The sequence below is a fragment of the Protopterus annectens genome, chromosome 1.part0 (assembly GCF_019279795.1).
Source record: "Protopterus annectens isolate FY-2018-M chromosome 1.part0, PAN1.0, whole genome shotgun sequence".
Taxonomy (NCBI): domain Eukaryota; kingdom Metazoa; phylum Chordata; order Ceratodontiformes; family Protopteridae; genus Protopterus; species Protopterus annectens.
This window is the reverse complement of record NC_056725.1, coordinates 409,098,382-409,122,108: the sequence shown is the minus strand read 5'-3', so window position 1 is coordinate 409,122,108 and position 23,727 is coordinate 409,098,382. Positions and strand designations below refer to the sequence as shown.

At 37.7% G+C, this 23,727-nt stretch overlaps 1 protein-coding gene across 2 annotated transcripts in view; it reads left to right on the top strand.

Moving 5' to 3' along the window:
* The window catches only part of LOC122792629 (solute carrier family 22 member 7-like), a 590,546-nt gene that overhangs the window by 242,778 nt on the left and 324,041 nt on the right, over positions 1–23,727 (top strand). For both annotated transcript variants that reach the window (XM_044060280.1, XM_044060279.1), the window contains exon 6: positions 22,926–23,035. In XM_044060280.1, coding sequence (XP_043916215.1) covers positions 22,926–23,035 — 110 coding nt within the window. The remainder of the gene's footprint in view (positions 1–22,925; positions 23,036–23,727) is intronic.

The following is a 23,727-nucleotide window of genomic DNA, read 5'->3' as shown; positions in this document are numbered from 1 at the left end:
GATTGTTCATATTTGCATCAATAATTCTAAAACCATGCTATATACAAGACTTTAAAAGATTGCATTTTAAAGTTTACATAATGGCAAAATCAGCTGCATTAATATTTGACCTCTGTACATCAGTTTAAACAAGCAGGAGAAGGGAAACTTTTTTTGTTGTGAGTTTGCCAAATTAGAATCTTTCAAGATTGTTTTGCATGCGACTATTGCTATTAGAAGGGCTTTCTCCACTGCCAGATCACTTTGCTATGAGAATAGTGTAGTTTCCAGATTTTGTTATCCAGCTACTTTATAGATCAAGTGGAGGCAATGACTGGTCCTTTAATTCCCCAGAAATAAAAAGTGTTGCAGCTTCTAAAAGGACACCTTCAAGGCATGGTGATTAATAACAAAGTGCCCACAAGGAAGGACAAAGGGAAGACAGGGTTGCAGCTGCAGGTTGTCAAATGAAAGATCTAAAAGGATTACAGCTCCACACAAATTTGCTGCAGTCCAAGCTCAATAGCCTGAACTGCATATGTACAGCCAAACAGCAGCAGATGTGCTGCAGGCCAATGGAGAACTAAGATCCACAACTCTCAGCAGTGAATTCTGCCACTATAGAATGGAATGCAACTGAGAGATGTCATGAAGCATGACAAGGGAAGCACAGAGGAGGAAAAAGAGAACAGATCAGACTGCAAGCAGATGTCAGGACAAAGGAAGAGCATGGAAAATTTGTATAAAGTAATAAAGGAGATCCAAAAAGCAAGAAGTAAGGAAAAATAAACAAATAATACACTCAGCTCCAGAGGTTTTAGACATAGCCAGTTGTTTAGTAAACTCTGCAGGTATCACAGGATTGGGTTTGGCTAGGCTCACAGCCTGTGGCTTTTACAACAAGAGTATTTATAATGGAATGTCTTCTGAAGTTATGTTTAAAGGCATGTAGCTGTCGCCATGTTCAACAAGTTACTGATCAACTGGTTGTTAAGAGGCTTGGTGTTAAAAGTATTAATATGCACAGTTTTGAGTTCAGTAGTGACATCTTCAACTGAGTCTTTAAATGGCATACAATGGTAAGTGTTACAGTTAATGTCACAGGATTTGCAACATCTTAATGCAATACATTTTTGTCAAGAATGCAAAATAAGCAAAAGGGGAGGGCTACTGGATGCCACCAATATATTTGGGTGGTCCTTGATTCAGAAGTGTTTAGACAGGGAAGGGAGATGGGTGGCTGGAGTATTTCATATCAGGCCACATGGATGGCAAATTAAGTGTAAGTTCAATTTATAGCCCAAATACAATTATCCCTGATTTATTTACTCAATTCTTTTGTGAGGCAACCTTTATAGACAGAAGCATCAGTAACATAATAATAATAGGGGGATATTTGTACAACCCATGACTCAAAATGGGTCAGGTTGTAAGGCCTCCCTAAGTGCCATATAACAGAGCAAACATGAGTATCTTGGAAGGCAGAATAGTGCAAGCCTGGTAGGAGTGCTGGCAAAGCAGATTTAAGGACAATCTCTTTGTGCAGAAATATGAAGAAACTTTGGAGGCCCTCACTGTATTCAGAAAAAATAGGGTGCAATTATATTTGGAAAAGACTGCATTTTGTCGTTGGGAAGAGGGGAACAAATGGGTAAGGTTCCGACCCTCAGATTTAGGCAGCACAGAAAAGAGTGATTGATAGTTGGAGTACATAGCGAAAGTCACTGGGTAGTGGTCACCAAGTCATATATAAACAAGGAATTCTAGCATGTCCCTATATGATGAGGGAGAAACAGATAAAAGCTAGAACATTAAGATGGAGGTATATTTAAGGAATCTTTGCCTTTGAAGGGTACCCAAGGAAAAGCAAGAAGATCTGGCAGCCTCCACTGTAAAAGATGAAGTAAGAAAAACTATAGCTTTCTGACAGTGGCAAACTCCCATGACTTGAAGGGCTGAATGGAGAACTTTTCATAGAGTTTCAGAGTAATTAGTCCCTTGATAGCCCAGGGTATGTTGTGATTTCCAGTCTTCAGTACAGTTAATGTAAAATTAGGGGCACTTGGTTACATCAGTACTCCTCAGGGAAGAGTCCAAAGAAGTGGCTACCTACCAGCTAGTTTTATTGTTAAATCTGGATGTTAAGCAGTATGCTAAGATATTGGCAAATAGGCTTGGAAAATGATTACCTAAATTGACCCTGCCCAGCCATGCAGTGTTTGTCTCTGGCCAAAAGAGAACAGATCATCTTCAAACAATGCAGTTTATAACGTAGGGGTTTCACAACACCAAAAAGCTAGCATTACCTCTCTTTATAGACTTATTAAAGCCTATTAAATTAGAACAATGGGATTATTTATCAAAGGTGTTAGAAAGTGTAACTGTTTGATGTGTTGGGACCCGCTAAAGTGAGTACAGAAAGACAGACACTGAATGGCCGACAGATCATACTTCTATATACCAAATCCAAGATGCCATTTCTCAGAATATTTCCTTTTCTCCTAGGTATGGCAATCTCAGAGTTGCACTCTTCACCTGTGTTTTTGGTCTTTTTTTCAGCACGTCCGCACTTGGCATTTCAAATGCCAAAAGTTGAATACAGAGCCAATAAAAAAATATGACACTTTATATAAAGACCCTTGGCAGGGGTCCTCAATAATGAGAGGATGTCCCCTCCTTTCCATAGAGGAAAGGAATGAAACAGAGACGCCCCTTATCCCTAGCACTTTTCTTGTTGATTACTGAACCACTGAGTAGAACCCTGATGGCTGAGCCAAACTTTTCACATGGACCCTGTTAAGAGAAGAAGTGAGATTCCTCTTATTTGCAGAAACATGTTATTACCTTAACACACAGAACCCCAGACAGGAGCTTACCAACACAGAGATATTCCTGCAAAGTCTGCTGCAAGTTTGGGGTTAAACATAAATAAGGCTAAAACAGGGCTGTTCCCCATTGATACCACACCTATAGAGATTAGAGTGAAGGATATCAATATTGCTTCATATAGGCTCAAGCATTTCCCAGTTCTCTTTGGATTTATCTTCTTTGAAATCCCCTAACAATGGTAAAAGCAAATCTGCACCCTTTCAGAAATAAGGTGTTCATACAAGTGCATGCATCCTGGAGATTAGGGATAACTGTTATGAGAAGGGTATATTCTGTAAAACGTTTGCAGCCCCTCAGATCATTTTATGTAATCCACTATATTAGCATTCCTGGGAAACATCCCATTCTCTAGAAAATAAGCTCTGTACTAAGGCAATTTATATAGAAAGGAAAGCAGAAAAGGATTTCTAAATGCATGGTGGGAGTATCTGCAGCTCTTTCTGGTTTAGGAATCAAACACTGGGGGAAATAGGCAGGGGTGTTTTCTCGGTCTCAGCTATTCATGTACGTGCAGGAAGGGATGACATTTAGTCTAGACTGGAGAGCAGGATATTTAATGCACAAAACACATCAGGTTTTAAGGTGACACATTAAGTTATTACTGCAATATCTGAAGAGATGGTACCCTATACATCAAGCACATGTGGCCTTGAGAAAATGTTTCAACATTGTTAAACCCAAGTAAGTATGAGGGCTGGCCATGCTGATCTAGGGCAGCACATCCATTAGAGTAGAAGGAGTTCTTGGTCAATATATCTGTAGAGAAGGATAAGGCATTAAGTGGCTTTCAGATTTGGTGCAGGAATTAAGGGGAGTTAGGATTAGAGGAGACTTTCAGACCTTGAAGAATAGATGGAATCTAGAAGGGTCAGTCTTATGGAAATAAATATTTGAGCTTATGGTCTTTAATACATTAATCCCATTTCTCAAAGTGGGAGGTGAAATAGCATCCACCATCACCCATTTTGAGAAATGGGAGATGAAAGAACATCTTCTATTGGTTTCACATATAAATAAATATACAGAGAATGAAGAAAACCACTATTCTGTCAAAGTATCCAGGTTATATGATGCATTAAATAGCAAAGAATGCAAACATATGTTGAAGGATGTGAACAAATGGCTATCTGATGTCATACCAGGTTACACACAGCAAAAATTAAAACACTATGGCAGCATTCTTGTACATTAGGGAAAACTGGGTGGCATATTTATAAGGCGTATTGGGCCCTATAGAATAATATATTACAGAACTTTGGGATACATGCAGCAAGTATTTTGTGGGCAAGAAGAACCAATAGTCATGCACAAGTTTTAAGAATGTGAAATTATATGTTTACTGTGAAAGAAGGTTGCAAAGCTGTTGTCTGCATGACTACATATGTGGGTTCCTTTTAGCACAGAATTTTTATCAGCCCATGATAGAGTGGGAAATCCCAAAAGCCTAATTTTTTATTATTATTTATACTTTATTTGTCTTTGTTTACCACGAAAGTCCAACTAGGTAATAACTATTTTCAGAGAAGGCCCTGGGAGAAAAGCTCCATTTGTTTACATTGCATTATACTTAGTTCACTTTAAACACAGAGTAGTTATATTTCTATTTACATTTATACTCATACAGTTACATTTATACATTCTAAGATTTTACAGAGACAGAAGTTACGAAAGAGAAAGCCCATGTGCAACTTAGTTGATTGTACAGGTTGGTAGCAGTTATGTATAAAAATTGTTTTGCCATTTCAGTGAAAGGTTGAGAGTATTTTGTTTAAGAAAAAGATTTGGAGAGTATTGTAAGGTGAGTGCAAAGTCTTAACCTGTGATGAGCATGTGCAGGACCAGGATAGGTTAAGATGTTGCTTAAGCAGTGGTTTAAAACTATTGAATTTGTCAGAGAGTTTTATTGGTGTGGAGATACTCTTCCAGAGTTTAGCAATGTATTGGGAGTAGAGCTAGTCTCCTGCAACATTATTTGACTTATTTGTGAGTAGTGAGAATTTGTTACTAGAATGGAGGTCCCTTGCTAGACAGTATGGCAGTAATAACTTTTGTAGTGAAGGGCAATTTTCTTGTTGATGAATGAGTTTGTGTGCTGTAGTGACTTGTGAATATGTTAGGTAGTTGTGCAATTCAAGCTGGTTTAATTGCTTTAAGTTATGAAAATGCTGGGTCCTATGAGGGAGACTGTTGGCAAATTTAGCTATTTTATTACAGCAGGAGGCAAGATTCTTTCCTTGAGTATTTTAATTCTGAATTCTTAGAATGTTGGCTATACAACTGACTGGGATAGTTAAAGCAAATCTCTCTCTCTCTCTGTAGGTAGACAGATAGCTAGATAGACAGATAGATAGAAAGCATATGTTGTTGTTGTTGTTGTTGTATCTTTCGGCTTGTCCTGGTTAGGGGTCGCCACAGCGGAATTCCGAACCGCTAATGATTGGCAGCAGATTTTTACGTACTGAGTTGCCAGCCCTGATGTACAACCTTCAACAAAGGTACGCCCATTCTTGCATGTCTCCAAACAGAAGACGCTCTAGCTGAGAATCGAACAGGACAATGATAGAAAGCATATATAGCCTCTAAATGAATGAACCGAGTAACCAAGAGAAAGTGACGTGGATGGTTTACTTATATGGCATAAGGTGAGGACAAGGATGAGAATCAATCCCTCTGACTGAGGAATTAATTGTGAACAAGAAAAATTAGCTAGGAATATTAATCCAACTTTCAGACTGGTGTGGTTAAACTTCATTATTTTTCGTTAAGAAGCCTCAGAAGAAGAGAGAAAGATGTGGATGGATGAAGATGCTGATGATGCTGATGATGATAATCATGATGACTACAGTAGGAGAGAAGGATTCAAGAGCAAGGAGCAAGTAGCATGCCCAATATAGTAACAACACTCACTCCTTCAAGTACTGCCAGTTTATTTTGAGCTAAGGTTGAATTGTAATGTAATTAACTCATTCACTCCAATGGAGCTCAGGAAGTTCCCACTGTAACTTCCAATGTGCCTTTTAACAGAATCATATTATGTCCTCACATGTCAAAGAAATTTTCATATTTCTGGAACCATAGGGATTATGAAGGAAGTATAAATTGCAAACTATTTAGCACAAACTATGTTTATAGTGGTAGTATTCATTAGGTTCTTGGTTTTAAGCAGAATTTTATAAGTAACAGTACACACAGTAACTATTACATTTGTAATATTTGTAAACAACTCAAAATCTCAGCAACCACTCAAGTTACACACATACTGTTAGCAACATTTTATTCATATAGCTGAAAGCTTTCATATGAGACTAAGGAGTTTTGTCTGTGTTACTTGATTGTTGAGATATTTAGAAAAATGTGAAAATTTTATCTATATAAATTAATATCATGAAACAACAGTTAATATCTATTTACCTGCACTTTGACAGAGGTCAAATATTAATGCAGTTGAGTTTGCTATTGTGTAAGGTTTAAGATGAAGTCTTTTAAAACCTTGTACATAGCATGGTTTTGGAATTATTGATGCAGATATGAACAAGCAATATTTGACGCCTAGAGACATCAGTAGGAGTTAACTGCAGATGCACCTGGAGGTGTCATTCGGATGTAATGAGCGAATGTACTGACAAATAATTGCCTCTTTGCTGCTTTAAGGCTTTAATGGTGTATGGGTATGGAATAAGATAATGCATTATTATACTGTTAATGTATTTCTGAGGTGTGTTGTTATTGCTTTCTAATTATGATTTAAATGCATTAAGGTGCTACGTGTTGCATTGGTTAATAAAGTTGCTGCTGAAAAAATAGGTAAAAGCCAAAACATGCCACACCCAAATAAGCATTTCACTGTACAAATAAGAATTACAATCACTAGTCCCCCCCCCCCTCAAACACAGCCTAGTACCATCCAGTGCAAGCTCATCAAAAAGGGTGGGAGGTTGGTGTAATGGTTAAGGTGCTTACCTTTGAAACACAAGGTGCAGGGCTTGATTCTGACATGAGGTAACTGGCTAGGCTTAAAATTGCCCATAAGGGCAGTTAGCCTAGTACTAAACTATGAACTATGAACTTAAAAGTAATTGAAACTTGTCCAAAAACTGTTTTACATACAGACTCAGATAATGTATCCAGAATGTAGGATTGGATAAATAGTAGGTCATCAGAACCAACATCCTCACTTCTTATGGTTATGGTGCACTGCCACCACTTAATCAATACTAATAAAATAATGACATCCCTTACTGTTTATTCTTAAAATAAAAAATCTTCAGTATTTGAATCTTAGCAGTACTTCAAGCTAATAAGTAAAATACTACCCACAGACTTTCAAATTTAAATAATAAAATAATTTACTAGAAGTAGATAAGATAAATCATTTCATTACATGACAAATATACTAAAAGTACAAAGGTTGTATAAGTAATTGATAATAAAATATTCAGATAATATCCAGAAAAAAATTGAACTAGAAACTACCTATCTCCAAATATACACTCTGTCCTTAGTATCACTGCCTTTTAAGGCTGAAATAATTTTCAGAGTTAATATAGGCAATATAAATACAGCTTGAGCTGTGTCTCCAAGGGTATTTCCCACAGTCAAACTGCAATACGTCTCTTAACTGACTTAAATTAACACATTGTTTCTATTTATAAGATTTCCAACAGGATTTCCTATGGTTTTAGCTTGAATTTTAGAAGATGTCATTATGTTTCCACTGCTGCACACTTCTAGGTTGGGTCCAAGCAAGCTACTGTCAATATCAGTGTTAACAAATTTTTTTCTGTTGACTTACAAACTGTACTATATGTTCACAGTTGCAATTGGAGTAATGCACACTATTCTACATGTTCTTAGCCAAATTACATTTTACTGAAAAGGGAAGTATAGAGCAGCTTATTTGCCTTTCTAGCTTTTAAACAATATACAATATATATATATATATATATATATATATATATATATATATATACATTTTAAAAAAATCTCATACAGTTCTAATAAAATTAGTTTACATTTCATGCATTTTTATTTAAAAAAAAAGTAAAATTTACCTAGTTTATTAGAGTTTTCCTCACACCCATAATGATATTTAATGTTGATGACTAGCCATCAGTTCACTTGGAATGAATGAATTAACGTTAACATACACCACAGCTTCTTCAGATCACCTGTTGATCCATCAATTCAGTAGATCCTCTCCATGTCATATCCAGGGCTGGAAATATGTGTATGACTTCCTTTTTTGGATCAGAATATGGTACTTGTTCTGGCATACCAACCATGCTCACATTAGTTCTTCATGATCAGTTCTGTAAATTATACATCTTTTTATTCTGCATTTCCAGTGCTATTTCCTAACTTCAGCTCTATCATCCTAATGGCACTGAATTATCCTTTTGTTCTTCCATTCAGGCACTGATCATTACAGTTTTACTGCCCAATGTCCAAATGTTCCTGTTTGTTTTGGCCCATCCTTCTGAACAATTCTATCTCATGGGCTACCACAGAAGTTTGCTTAAACACATTTTTTCTTTAAACAAACATTTTTAACTTTATTTAGAGAGGTCTTAACTTTGTCATCAGTCAAGGATTAATCACAAATTGGAAGAGTCAGATAAAAATAAAGAAAATAACTTTAATTATCTGGGGACATGAATAGTTGTGTTTCTGGAGTTGCAATTTCAAAATACAGTGCAGTTAGTTTTATTATTTACAGCTGCTATTTGGAAAGTTTGCATAATGTTTGTTTATTTGTCCATTTTCTTAATTTTAGTGCCCAGTTTAATCTTTCTTTGCTTACAGTCTATATTAAAAGAGACCTGAGGTGATATTTAAAGATATGAAAACATTTGGGCACTTAACATTCACATAATTTACCACCAACTTAGGCAAAGGAAATTATGTTTTAACATGTCAACTAAAGTAGTGACCATCAGGAGTGCAGTGCATCCCATAATGATGCACTGCAATGTTAGTGCTGAACATGAATTTGGGCACCCAATGAGTAGTTAAAATCTATTGCCCTCTAATATTAGCATCATCAAACATGAGCTTGCACTCTACTGTTTTAAAGTTTTATTTTGCTGAATTTCTTTTGTTTTCATATATATATTAAAAATTTGCTTAATTTTCTAGATTTTTTTTCTTTCAAGTATGTGAAGAAACTGAAAACACTGTCATCTATGTTAACATTTCTGATAGGAGATTTGTTCATATTCTTTGATTAACTTGTATTGTATGCCAGAATGCCTATTTGTGAAAATGTAAATAAGCTTAAAATGTTGACTCTTTCCCTGTTTAAACAGAATGCTTAAAGAATCTGTCACTCCTTTGATACACTTATAACTGCACATGTTTGAGAGAGACATTCTAAAGATCAAACTGTGCAGGATCAGCTGCGTGGTGAATGATGTCATCGGAAGGTTCCTTGTTGCTAGGAGATGATTTAAACAGCTGATTGATAAAAAAAGAATCTTTTTACAGATGACTGATATATTTTGAAATTAGACAGTTGAGACTGCTGAACACAGTTGAGACTGTGAAGCTGTGCAGTTTGTCAAGTAATGAGCAGTCAGTGAAAACCAAGAAAAAAACAATGCACCAAGAAAACTGTAAGCCTGCCTTGGCCTTGCCATTTTATCTTAGAGTAGATCAGGGACAGTACTCTTTAGTTAGATCAGGAAAGTTTAGTTATTATGATAGAGTTTTTCTTGAATAATGGATTCCTATCCTGCAGTTTGAGTTACATCCCTGGTGAGTGAATTCTAATTTTTATTGAGAGTTATTGATTTTCAATTTTGTAATCATTTTTACTTATTATTAAATGTTTTCCATTATTTTACAATGTGGCTAGAAACCAATGTTTTTTTTTAGAGATTAGAGAGGGCTTCTACCTGTTTGATACTTCCCAGGTCACCCTGAGGTCTGGCTGTTCTGGTCATACCTATCATTTATTTGGATAATTAAGTTTCATAATTGGACAAACATTTTGAAGGGCACAAAGATCCTCTGATTGGTGGCAGCATTTCTGTTTTTATTTTGGGTAAGAGACACAGCTGAAAATGTGTGTCAGGCTTTCTCAGAAGTGTTTGGATGTGTGACATTTTGAGTGTGAGTGTATCAGATATCTTAAACTGGGGCACTTTGCTCTAATGTGCGTAATAAGAAAAATAAATTCGGATGAACAGAGATATATAGTGCAGTCCCAGAAAAATAGAGTGCGTTCCTTTTGTGCTCTTAGGGGAAACTTGTGAAATATTACTTTTATTTAAGTGACAGTCTCATATTGGAGTCAGTAGTGAGGATTGAAGCTCCCTAGTTACTGACCTAGGATAGTAAGGGACATCATTTAATTGTTGGTAGTCCGGTGGAGTATTGGCCGGATGTCACATTAATTGGTGGCAGTCCAGCGGGATATAGCCAGATGTCACTTTAATTGGTGCCAGCAGTGTAGGATTTTTAATTGGACTCCAGTAGCCTGTGGGTAGTTGTCATTAAAGTGTGCAGTCTTGACAGCCACAAGGTAAACATTCAGGATTTCAATCCACCACAGTTTTATTTATTTTTAGTTATATAATCAGGGATGGCAGGCAAGGATGTCAGCAGAAGATTTTAGCAAGCTGACATAGATCTATTTGGCTAAGGAGTGTGAAGCCAGAGGACTGGTGCATGCCAACCTAACAAAGGAAGCAATGATTTCAGCCTTGGTTGCAGCCAAAGCTCAGACCAGCTGGTCAGATGATATCCAGTTTGGAGTTGTTGATGTGCAACGTGCTGATACAGGACAGCCGACATTTTCTTCAGAAGACCAGAGAACCCATCTGGAGTTAAAGAGATTGGAACTGATGGCCAAACATCTAGAGACTGAAGAAAGACTTTTCCTGGAGACCCAACATCTGGAGGCTGAGGAAGGGAAAAACAGCATCAACATGAACTGGAGGCCAAACGTCTTGAAGTGGAATCAGCAGAGAGGCTTAGGCATTTAGAAGCTGAGGACAATGATCGACAGCACTTGCATGAAGTGGAGATTCATACCCTTTGACGGGTCATGGAGGTAATGGGGAAGGGATTAACCAGACCCCAGAAGCTGAAAAGGTAAGTAAATTTTCCTCAGTACAGGGATGGTGATGACTTTGATAGTTTTATTCATATTTTTGAGAGGGTATGTAGACAATATGATGTTGACCGTGAGCTATGGCTTTGGCTCCTGACTCCCTTACTCCATGGTAAAGCTGTTCAGGCTGTAGCAATGTTAAATGATGTTTATTGTTTGAATTATGAAAAATTGAAATGATGCTTTCTTGACTGTTTCAAACTTACACCTGAAACTTATGGAAAAAAGTTTCATGAGCACAGACACAAGGCAGATGAAAGTGTAGTGATTATATTGCTGACTTAAGTACTTACATTCACAGATGGGTGAGTGGGTGTCAGGTCACCACTTTTGAGGGGCTGGCAGACCTTTTGGTGAGGGTACAAGCCCTCAGTACTTTGCCTGATGACATGAGAGTCTGGTTAGCAGACCGTGAGTCTAACTCTGCAGAGAAGTTAAGGAGAAAAGAGGATCTCTACATGGCAAGCAGAGCACCACTCTGGGGAAAGGGATACCCAATGCTGTACATGGACATAAGGGAACCCATGGGGGCATTCTAAACCACTCCAAGAGAGTACGCTAGTTATGGGAGAAACTACTAATCCAAGTACATGGTTAGGGATTAAATGTTCAAGTGTAACCAGATGGGACACATAGCAGTCAAATGTACATCAAGGCAAGGTGAGAAACAGAAGGCGATGGAACCAGCAAGCGGTGATGACAAACTGCCAGTGGTAAGTTGTTTAGAAACAACTGTGGTGCCATATTATTACCAACATTTATATCCAATCTTAGTAGATGGTAAACAGGTAACTGCTAAGAGGGACACAGCTCCTGATATAACCATTGTGAGGTCTGCAGTAGTTAGAGAAGATCAATACTTGCTTGGGCAGCCCACTCCAGTCAGAGAGTTGGGAGGGACCCCATTCCGAATGCCTTTGGCTAGGGTTCATCTTGACTGAGAGGGTGGAAGAGTAAGCAAGCAAGTAGGTGTTTTCGAGGATATTCCTGCAGATGTCCTGATAGACAATAACTTTGATGATGCAGTACATTGTGTACATGCAGTGACATACAGTCATGCTTGGAGTAAGGTGTGCAGGTACAGTAGTTTGAAGAGACACCCAGAAAGATCTCATACCTGAAGCTGAAACTGGTGTGCTCGCTGTTTCAGAGAAGGTGCTATCTGACAGCAGCAAGTCTGAATGTGAGCCACAGCTGCTGGTGGGTACAGGTACTGATATTCACTTGGACAAAGTGACTGTAAGGATAGAGGTGAGTGGTGGTACCCAGTGTGACTGCGAGGCACAGCTGTTGGAAGTGACAAGGCTTCCTGCAGAAGGGGAGCTGGGGAAGGTCACAAAGGTAGAGTTGAGACAGGCTCAACTTACGGATCCTATGTTACAAAGCTTGAAGGAGATGGCTAAGGAGGCATCTGAGGCTCAATAAGAGGGGAATCTGCATACTGGAACAAAGGTATGTAGCATAGAATGGATTCCTGGAAGGTGGGCTAGAAGGTGAAGTGATACGGCAGTTGGTAGTGCCTAGAGCCCAACTGTCTGCCACTCTTAGCCATAGTGCATGACATTCTTTTCTCAGGACATGTGGGCATAAGACGTACTAAGAGATGTGTGTTATGCAAAATCTCTATTGTCCTGGAATTGCAAGGGATGGGGTAGGATATTGTAGGACTTGTGAACAGTGCCAAAAAAGTTGGTAAAGCAGGGGACAAGGCTAAGGCTCTGTTAATTCCTTTGCTTCTTATCAAAGAGCCGTTTCAGAGCGTGGCCTTAAATATTGTGGGACCCCTGAGTACTCCAAGTTCAACAGGAAAGAAATGCATTTTAGTGGTAGTAGACTATGTTACCAGATTTCCTGAGGTGGTGGCTTTGTTGCCTGTTGAAGCAGAGAAGGTGACACATGTTTTGATAGAAATCTTCAGCAGAGTAAGTTTTCCACAGGAAATACTGACTGAATGAGCTGCCGACTTCATATCAGACCTGCTGACTTGTCTGTGGAAGCGTTGTGGGGTGAATCATATAAAGACCACCCCCTACCATCCCCAAACTAATGGTCTTGTGGAGAGGTTAAACTCTACATTGAAAACTATGTAACAGGCATTTGCAGATCAGTTCAAAAGGGAATGAGGCAAGTATTTGCCCCATCTGTTATTTGCGCACAGGGAAGTACCACAGGAATCTACAGGTTTTTCACCCTTTGAGTTGTTATACAGGCAAAGGGTGAGGGGAGGGTCCTTTAGATTTAATTTGAAATGAGTGGGAAGGTGAGAGTGAATCTCACAAAGAATCTGCTGTGGCTTATGTTCTCAACTTTCAGACAAGGCTTAAGGAGCTCATGGGTTTAGCTCAAGAGAACCTAGCAGTGGCTCAACAACAAAAGAAAGTGTGGTATGGCAGGAATGCTTGGACGTGAGAGTATGCTGAGGGACAGAAGATGAAGTTATGTGTTCCTGTTACACATAGCAAGTTACAAGTAGCTTAGGAGGGACCCCTTGAGGTGGTGAGGAAAATCAGTGATGTGAACTACATGGCACATTTGGTAGGGAGGAGACAAGGGCACAAAATATACCATGTGAATATGATGAAGCCTTATCATGACAGGGGGCCCTAATATTGAGCATTCGTAGCAGATGCCAGGAAGAATCCGAAAGGAATATGGTAACTGATATTTTCGGTGAGGCTAGGATTGACACCTCTGTGGAAGAGATTGCCATATCACTGCAGTTAACTCGTAGTCAAGTCCAAGAGATAAAAATGATATTGTAGGAATTTGGGGATATGTTCGCAGGGAAACCTGGGAGTACTGACTTGGTGCAGCACCATGTGGACACAGGACTCCAAAAACCTATTAAGCAGGTTCCTTATAGTGTACCTGAAAGAGTGAAGCAGACTCTGAAAGGAGAAATAAGGGAAATGCTAGAACTGGGGTTAATTCAAAAGTCTAAGAGTCCTTGGGCTTCCCCAGTAGTGCTATTGCCAAAGAAGGATGGTATGAGGTAGAGTTTAGGATTGCAAGTATATGATATGACCATACAACACTGCAGTGAATTAATAATGCTAGTGCAAATTGATTTTCCAGGAGAGGAGTGGGTTAATATTCCCAGGTAGACCCATTTTTCTCAAGTGTCAGTTTTCAAGGGGCAGTTGAAAAAACATACTTGAGTCATGGGGGGTGAAATGTGAAGAAACTGAAAACATTGTCATATGTGTTAGCATGTCTGGCAGGAGATTTGTGCATGTTCTTAGATTAACGTTTATTGTATGCCAGCATATCTATTTGTGAGAATGTAAATACGTTTAAAATGTTGAGTCTTTCCCTGTTTAAACAGAATGCTTAAAGAATCTGTCACTGCTTGGATAAACTTCTACATGCACATGTCTGAGAGGGACTTTCTAAAGTTCAAACTGTGGATAATCAGCTGAGCAGTGAGTGATGTCATTGGAATGTTCCTTGTTGCTAGGAGATGATTTAAACAGCTGATTGACAGAAAAATAATAATTTTACAGCTGACTGATATATTTTAAAATCAGACAGTTGAGGCAGTTGAGACTATGAAGCTGTGCAGTTTGTCAAGTACTGAGGAGTCAGTGAACACCAAGAAAAAAAAAACTCACCAAGAAAACTGTAAGCTTGCCCTGGCCTTGCTATTATATTAGAGTAGATCAGAGTCAGTACTCTTCAGTTAGATCAGGAATGTTTAGTTTTTAAGACAGAGTTTTTCTTTCATCTCTGGTGATTGAATTCTAATGTTTATTGACAGTTACTGATTTTCAATTTTGTAATCATTTTTACTTATTAGTAAATGTTTTTCATTATTTTACATTGTGGCTGGAAAACAGTTTTTTTTTTTCTTGAGTGCTTCTACCTGTTTGATATTCTCCATGTACCTCAAGACCTGGCTGTTCTGATCATATTATCATTTATTTTGATAATTATTTTTTTATAATTGTGCACCCCTTTTGAACAGCATGAAGACACTCTGATTGGTAGCAGTGTTTCTGTATTTATTTTGAGAAAGAGACACAGGTGGAAATCTGTGTCAGGCTTTCTCAGAAGTGTTTGGATGTGTGAGATGTTGAGTGTGAGTGTATCAGAAGTCTTAAACTGGGGCACTTTGCTCTGAAGTGTGCAATAAGAAAAATACATTTGGGTGGACTGAGGTATATAGACCAGTCCCAAAAAAATAGAGCATGTTCCTTTTGTGCTCTTAGAGAAAATTGTGAAATATTGCTTTTGTTTATGGGACAGTCTCATATTGGAGTCAGTAGTGAGGATTGAAGCTCTTTACTTACTGACCCAAGATAGTAAGGGATGTCATTTAATTGGTGATAGTCTGGTGGGGTATTGGCCGGAAGTCACTGGTCGACTTTCAAAAAGTCGACTTTCATATGGCCGAGACCATATGATCAACTTTTGGAAAGCCAGCCATGTAAAATAAACAAAAGAACACAATGAACACTTACCTTAAAACTGTTAGAAGGGGGCAAGCCCCTCTGCACCCCCCCATAGGAGGCACTGCCCCACACACACCCCCGTAACATAAATATACCAACTCTGAGATCGCACTATAGTGCAGAAGAGGGAAATGTTCCCATTTTCCACTGTATGGAGATAGCGGTTCCCCATGGTCGGCTTTTCAAAAGTCTATCATATGATTTCGGCAATATGAAAGTCAACTTTGTGAAAAGTCGACCATGTGAAGGGAACCCATATATATATATATATATATATATATATATATATATATATATATATATATATATATATATATATATATATATATATATATATATATATATATATATATATATATATATATATATATATATATATATATATATATATATATATATATATATAAATATATGGATTCATGTTACTTGAACGAAACACCACTTCACCGACCGTTATATTACAGAGACGAAATCACCGACACCTTAAAAACCCAAAAGACCACTTCGCCGATACCAGTTTCATAGAATTTTAAATCACTGACATGCATATCAATGACAATAGTGTAACACGCAATAACTCCCAACTCTGCAAAATGTGACTGTTAATCATCTGAAATCATAGCATTTCCTGTAGCGTGGTATACACATTGCACATTCCAACCAAATAAATAACTTTCCAAATAATGCAATCACGTCAATAAACAAATCAGTGAAATTTCATCCACGAACACCTTTCCAAAACATGAGGAGTGCATTCACGTCAATGCTCAGTAGTTCACTATGCACCTTTACAAATGAAAGTGCCGTCCATAAGCCAAATTATAGCTCTACTTAAATCATACAGGTTATTCAATGTGCTAAATACAACTATAGTTGTTCCTGTACTTGAATCACTTAAATATTTGCTAAGAAACAATCCACTTTTCAAAGGGAACTTTTCAAAGTCTATCGTATTCAATGTTAAAGTGTCGTCTCTCTCTCTCTGCTAGAAACACTTTCCATCTTATACGAATAACTTGCTGTAATAGCGCTTTTCTACCTGGTACTTCATGTATTGTGGAAAGAGAAGTGGATGCTAAAGCATCGTCTACTACTAAACAGGGGTTATCTCTGCTTAACCTAGCTCTTTCCTTCACATCACTACATACTACATATTTTTGTACTTCACCAGGTTCACCTGTATGGTTATCTGACATTGATTTCTCTAGCCATTCACCTTCAGCAGCTATTACAGTGACAGCTCTACCTCTGCACTTGTTAGAATCTTTGTACTTACATCCTCAGTACTTCCTGCTATTTCTGCTTCTTTCTAAATGGTAGATGAATCCGTCTATCACAAGCATTACTTTGCTACGTTGAGATGGCTCAGTTTGATATATATTCCCTAGAACACATCTGGAACTCATCCATTTGTGTTTGTAAGTGGTACAGAGTACAACGATGTAGAGTGTAACATTAGTATTTATAGCAACCGTTACAAGTGAATAACCGGATATTACTTCATGCAATTGAGCAGCGGAATGTTAATGCAGTGAATTGGCAGTTGGTTACATGTTTTTTCGTTTATTCATGCTGTCAGTGATTTCATCTCTGCAAAACAAGTGTCGGTGAAGTGGCATTTCATTCAAGTAACATGAATCCATATATATATATATATATATATATATATATATATATATATATATATATATATGTATGTATATATATATATATATATAGAGAGAGAGAGAGAGAGTTCTTGTTTAATATAATTGATTTTATATTAGCTCTTCTACTATTTAACATTTATCTTCTATGCTGTAGAATAGACTTTCTATTTTTGTTAAATAGTATATTAAAACTGATTTGTAATGATTTTTTTTTTTCAAATTGATGGTGTCTTTCTTGTTTTGTATTATTTCTAGCGAAGAATCCATTTTACTTTATTTCTTCTGAAATATTGTGTTCATGGCATGATTATGAATTGCTTAACTGTTCTGCTTACTTTTCCTTTTAGTGATGTGCTTTTTGTTTTGTTCAGGTTTTATTTTAAAAAAGAGTTTTCTTCTCCAAGTTGTTTTACTTGCATGCAATCAGTTTTATTAATTCAGTTTTGATGATTTGGGAATGTGTATGATTTTCTGGAGCATGGCCTTTTGCATTTGATTCTGTGTTAAGATTCCAGACCCATAGGAAGGGCAAGGCAGTGGAACTGTTGCCACTGGTACTAGGTTGTAGAGGATGCCAGTAGTGGGAAAAAAACAGTACTTTTTTTGGCAATCTAGTTCTCTGGATGAACTACCTGCCATCATCCCCTTAGGCACTCATTACTTATCTGACAGACTTCAGCAATTCATCTTGCTCAGCATCGTTTAGGCATGGTTAATGCTGTCTATAGTATTCCTCAAAAAATTAGTGGCACTACCCAAAAGGAACCTTTTCAGCTCTCAGCTTGGAATCGGCACTCCACATGGAGCATCTCAAAAATGCCAATGCAGCAAACAGCTGAGTGCAACACCATGTTCTCTGGTAACACAGTGAACTGATGATAGCTGACTCTAGAACCCACCACTCTCCACCGCCCCCAAAAAAATAAGACATCTTTTAACAGTGATCCTTGTTTCGTAAGCAAAAAGGGATTAGGCAAATATGTTTAGTTAAGAAAGGAACTCAAATATGTATTAGATACTGAAAGCTACAGCAGTCACAAGAGTTACTTAAGTAAAAATGTCGAAGAAAGGGATCAGCGATAAAGAGTTTGTCAGCTATGACTCTGGACATTTGTTTTTGGCATTTTACAACAGATGTAACTTTTATTTGTAGCTCACAGTGCTTCCCCATATCTAGATAAGCCCCTGCCAGTCCTTCACTCTTCACTTTATCCATTCTGCTTGCTTTGACAGTATTCTTACATGCCTTTCTGCCTCTCTTTTTATGTCATCTGTGTTGGTATGCTGTTGGTATGCACAAAATAGATATATTACTTGATACCATTCCAGCTCCTCACTGTTTTTAGGAAGTAAGTTGGTCCCTCAGTTCAAGGGTAAGGTGACTGAGATGCTGCATAGTTTAGCGATAAAGGGATGTTGCAGGAATTTCACAGAAATACATTGCATGGTGTGTAACTTTACAGTCCCCCTTCTACATATTGATTACTGAGCTGGTCTTGACAGTCTTCTCTCATAGTTCTTATTCTTGTGTAAGAACTTCATAGTTCACTACTTCACTCATTCTTCACATTTATAATCTCTGCCTAAATTAAAGCATCATGCCTGATGTCTGGAAACAGCCATTGTTAAACTCTTCCCAAAAAACTAACCTCTTCTACATCATTGACTTCCGTCCCATCTCCTTTCTTCCCGTTCTTGGCAAAATCCTTGAAAAATAAGTTTACAATCAACTCACCCATTACATCTCCCAATATCATGTACTATCCTCAAAACAGCATGACTTTTGGGCTGGTAGCACTGATAACATCCTCCTGACTATGGACAAAAGCCTCCTCACTGGAGCCATCTGTATTGACCTTACTAGAGCTTTTGATATGGTTGACCATAGCATTCTGTTAGAGTACCTAACTGAAAATTGGAATTAAGCCAGATACAGCTCCCTGTTTTAAAAATTATCTTTCCAGTCAGCACTTCTCTGTTCAGTTTCAAAACACCCTATCTGCTTCCACGTCTCTACTTTAGGGCTCCATTCAGACTCCCCTTCTTTTTTCATTTTCATTAATAAACTACTACTTGACCTCCATCCTCTCTCTCTCATTCTCTCTCTCCTCTCTCTATCTCTGTCTTTCTTTATGCTGATGAGATTGTCTTATTTCACTCAAACCTGACCTTGTCAGCTATACATCAACAAGTACACAAGCTGACGTATTTTCTCTTATCAAATGGTTTAATAAAAAACGTAATGCTGAACACTTCCAAAATTAAAGTAATGCTGTTTGGTACCTCCCCTAAATGGCAGAAACACTCTCAGTCACTTTTGATCCATGACCATCTTGAGAACCCCATTGATCAATTCATATCCTTCAAAATGTGGCTTGATGCCTTATTGAAATTTTACCTTCACCAAGAATAAATACACAGGACAATTAAGTTCCGCCTATTTTTGTCCCATAAAGTTTCCCCTTTCTCTCTAGACCAACCAAGAATGTCATAGGCAAAGGCACTCTTCTAGCACTGCTTGAACATGGACTTCCACTGATTGCAGCAGCATACAAGAAAAACTCCTGCACCATCCCGACTATAAGCAACCCTGTCTGCTGTTTCAGTACCTGATGTCCTACAAATAAGCATCGTTGTATTACACTTAATAAAGCCAATTGCTTACCTGCCAACTTGCTTCTTGTATCCCAATTCTGCAAGCTCCTCAAAGAGCACTCTTGTCCTTCCCTTTTCTCCAACCTCTTTGGACAACCCCCAATTACATTCTAAGAAATCTTAACCATTCTGGTCCACTTCTTCAGTGTCCAGGAACCAGACTTCATGGAATGTGCCATACTTTCTCCATTCTAGGCCCCAAACTCTGTGAAACCCTCCCTACTAATCTTAAAGACCTCACTTCATACCCATCATTTCATGCTCAGCTTAAAGATCATCTTAAGTATGATTCACTTTGCAAATGCCTTCCCTCTGGACACATTCCCTAATACCCTTCACCAGTCAGGCACATTTGCTTTCTCATACTTTATGCTTACTCTAATACATGGCATCTCTTCCACGTTGTATGTATTGTATATAGTTCATTTCTGTGTGCCCTTACTTTTGCTATCTTTTACAATTTCTGCTCAATCCCTTCACTATATAACCCTCTACTTCTACTTTCTTCATTGCTCTAAACATCCCTTCCTATTTTCCTCTGTACTGTGTACTTTACTGTTATTACTGCCATCAGTTCATTGCTATCTTCACACAACAATTTATTTGTAATCATAATGCTTCTTGTTAATTTGCTTTTCGTCTGTCATTTATAAATGTTTGGGCTAAGACTGAAATAGGTCCATTTGGATCAGTGTTACCAAATTGAATAAATAAATAAATAGATCATTAGGATCATATTCTGAATGCAAGGAAATATGAGAAAATGCTGTTTTCCCACTATAACTAACTTAAAACAGAAAGGAACTAATTAATGCAAATAGTTAAACAAATACTAATTTATTTTATTGAACAAAAAGCACCCAACATAAGCTGTAACAGTCCAGCTCTGTTGAATTACATCTCACAGTGAAAGTAGAAGCTAAAGGTTTACAGATAAATCCCTTTTTAGAAAACGCAGAGTCCTACAAGTCTGTGATATTCCAAAAATGCAATACCACAAAGCTCATCATTAGATTGTTGCTTGGGAATTACCATTAGATCCGAATGCATTATTTATGTTGGGCATTATGGGTGTTTGCTGTCAAGTTGCTGGTGTGTTAACATACGTACATCATGAAATGAATAATCAGTGAAAGTGAAGTGTTAAAAAATATCTCAAGCATACTGCTAAAAAAGAGGTGACTGTTAAGACCACTGGATGGTGCAGACTGGTGGTAATGGTATCGCCATGGTAATGTACTGACAGCTAAGGCAGAGTGAGTGCAAGGGGATTTCTGTCCGCATGAATGGCCAAAGAGGGTGGATGAGGACAAAATGATTAATAAAAAAGAAGTAAAACATGAACAATATGAAAGAAAGAAAGCACTTAAGCAGGAGGACAAAGACAAGGTCAGCATAAATTAGGGGTGCAAACTGTATATTTCTCCCCAGCATTGAGTTCCCCTACTATAGCTCGGCATGTTCAAGTATATTCCATTACTGTTTTAATGGCTGTGGGTTCATTTCTGAAGCAGGTGTTGCATGCTCTTTTAATGTCTACAGTATTACAGACAATAAAGGTCTTAACACCTTCATATTAAATGAGTAGTTAATATCATGAGAGGCTTTAGGTTTTCCATTATTTCTACTAAAATGCATACTTCCTGGGTCAAGTCTGTGAGCCAGCTGGCTATCCACTAGTGACATATGGGTTTTTACCTAACCTCCTGAGTTTGTCAACAATGCCCAAATGAGGTATTGTGTCAAAAGCCTTGGCCAGGTCAAGGTAGGCAGTGTGAACAATTTTGCCCTCATCCATTGCTTTGGTGACCTTCTCCAAGAAGTCCACCAGGCTGAGTAGGCATGATCTGCTTTTGACAAAACAAAACTGGGCTGGGTCCAGTGTCTGGAGGTTTACTATATTTCTGTTGATCATCTCCATGATAATTCTTTCCATGGTTTTACATATAAGACTAGCGAGACTTATGGGTCTGTAGTTTCCAGGGTCTGTAGATGGCCCACCTTTGTGCAGAGGGATGACTGTTGCCCTTCTCCATTCATGAGACACAAAGTCTGTTTGGAGGCTATGGTTACATAGTAATTCCACAGGCCCTGATAGGTCATGTTTCATGCTATTTAGAAGGCATGCTGATATATTGTCTGGGCCCATTGATGCATTGTTCTTGGTCTTAGAGAGAGCATTAAGGACCTGTTGATTTTAAAATTGATGTAAACTGTTTTATTTGCAGATTCAAAGTAAAAATGATAGTTTATATAAAAATCAACAACCCCCTAGGTGGGGACTGAAAATGTTCACTGCTGTCATTCATGAGGTGGCGTCTTGCAATTCATTCATGAGGTAATGTCTTGCAATTAGTGCAGAGGATTAACTATGAGCTGTTTTTTGTCATCCAAGGTTTGTGTCCCTCATCCTGTATTTACCTACTGTGTGACTAATCAAGTCAGTTAACTAGACAGGGGGTTAGTCTACTCAGTGGTTGCTGAATCACATGCCTAGTAACTTCTTATGAACCTATTAAAAAAATTGTCATAAATGACAATGTTGGAAAAAAACTAGTCAGCATAAATCTCAGCATTTTGAGCAAGAAATCTGGGCAAAGCCTCAAATAATGGGGGGACAAAGGCTCCAAAACAGGAGCACTTTTTAAATATTGTTCTTACAAACTTAGAAAGTTGATATGAATTAATTTTCTGAAGGATATGAAGTCTAAAACTCAAATGTCTGCCATTATTTTTTGTCTTTAGTGCTTAATGACTTGCCAGTGATTTGTCAGAAAAAAACAATTTTATGACAGACAAAAAATATGAAGCAAAAATCTGGACATTCTGAGAAAATCTGGACAATTGAGAGGTATGCTAGTCAGTAACATGGCAAGACTAAAGTTTAGGAAAGAAAGTTTTGAAAACTACTGAAACTATTAACATACGTTTCCTCTGTCAAGTGCAACTAAATGTTTTTTCCAGTTTTTGTTATTATGACTTCAGAACCACAAAACTCAGTGCTCCACCGTATTCCAATTATGGCGTTAGCATTTGGAACAAGTAATGAGAAACCATTCAACTGTAAAGTATGTTTTATTTGACAGATGCAGTCGCAGAACTTTCAGTTTTCTGTATTAATCTGATTAGTATGCAAAGTGCAACCAGACATTTAATAGTGATATCTTTCATTCTACTCTTTTTTTCTAGACCTTAAAAAAAGTAATGACTGCACCGAATTCAGCTAAGTTTTTCTCCTACTGGCAATTAGTAAAAACACCCCAAATAAGGAAGACCACACTTTGCAATGGAATTGTATGGTAAGAGAGAACAGAAGCACCTGTTATAGGGTCCTGCAAAATTTGTAAAATATGGTCATGCTTGCCTTGTTGCTTAATCTCATTATACAGACCTATACTTTGCTAACTGACATAGACCAGTGCATAATTACATGCCTGTTGCTGAAGGAGAAAATAGAAACTGTGAAAAAGCACTGTGTAATACCTAAGCAGTATTTTAGGACAATGACATAGCACTACACCAGTTCATAGGAAGACTTAGAACAGCTACAGCACTAATTCTAAATGTGCAGAGCAATTTTTAGAGTGTAAACATATTGGTGCAATATCTAGTTAGAGATGAAGCATTGCACACGCTGAATGCGCAAGTGACATTAGCAGAGCATTTCTGGCTATCTCTTTCAATATTACCTGAATACTTTCAAGTAGAAGCATGATAAATCTTTCTTTCAGTTAGGCGTAACTGTCCATGTGTGTACCTTGTAGTAACCAAAAGATTTCTATTGTGTTCAAATATTTCATTTGCTTTTGAATGTTCTTTGACTGTTACAATAATTTATTCCAACTCTATATAGATGTTTCCATTTCATTTATAGCTTTCATCCTCTGCTGATATGTACACAACAGCTATGCCACCATTATCCAGTTATTTGTACTATGGTATCCGTGTTTATTGATTTGTCTAACTGTTATGTTCCTACACTGTTATGAAG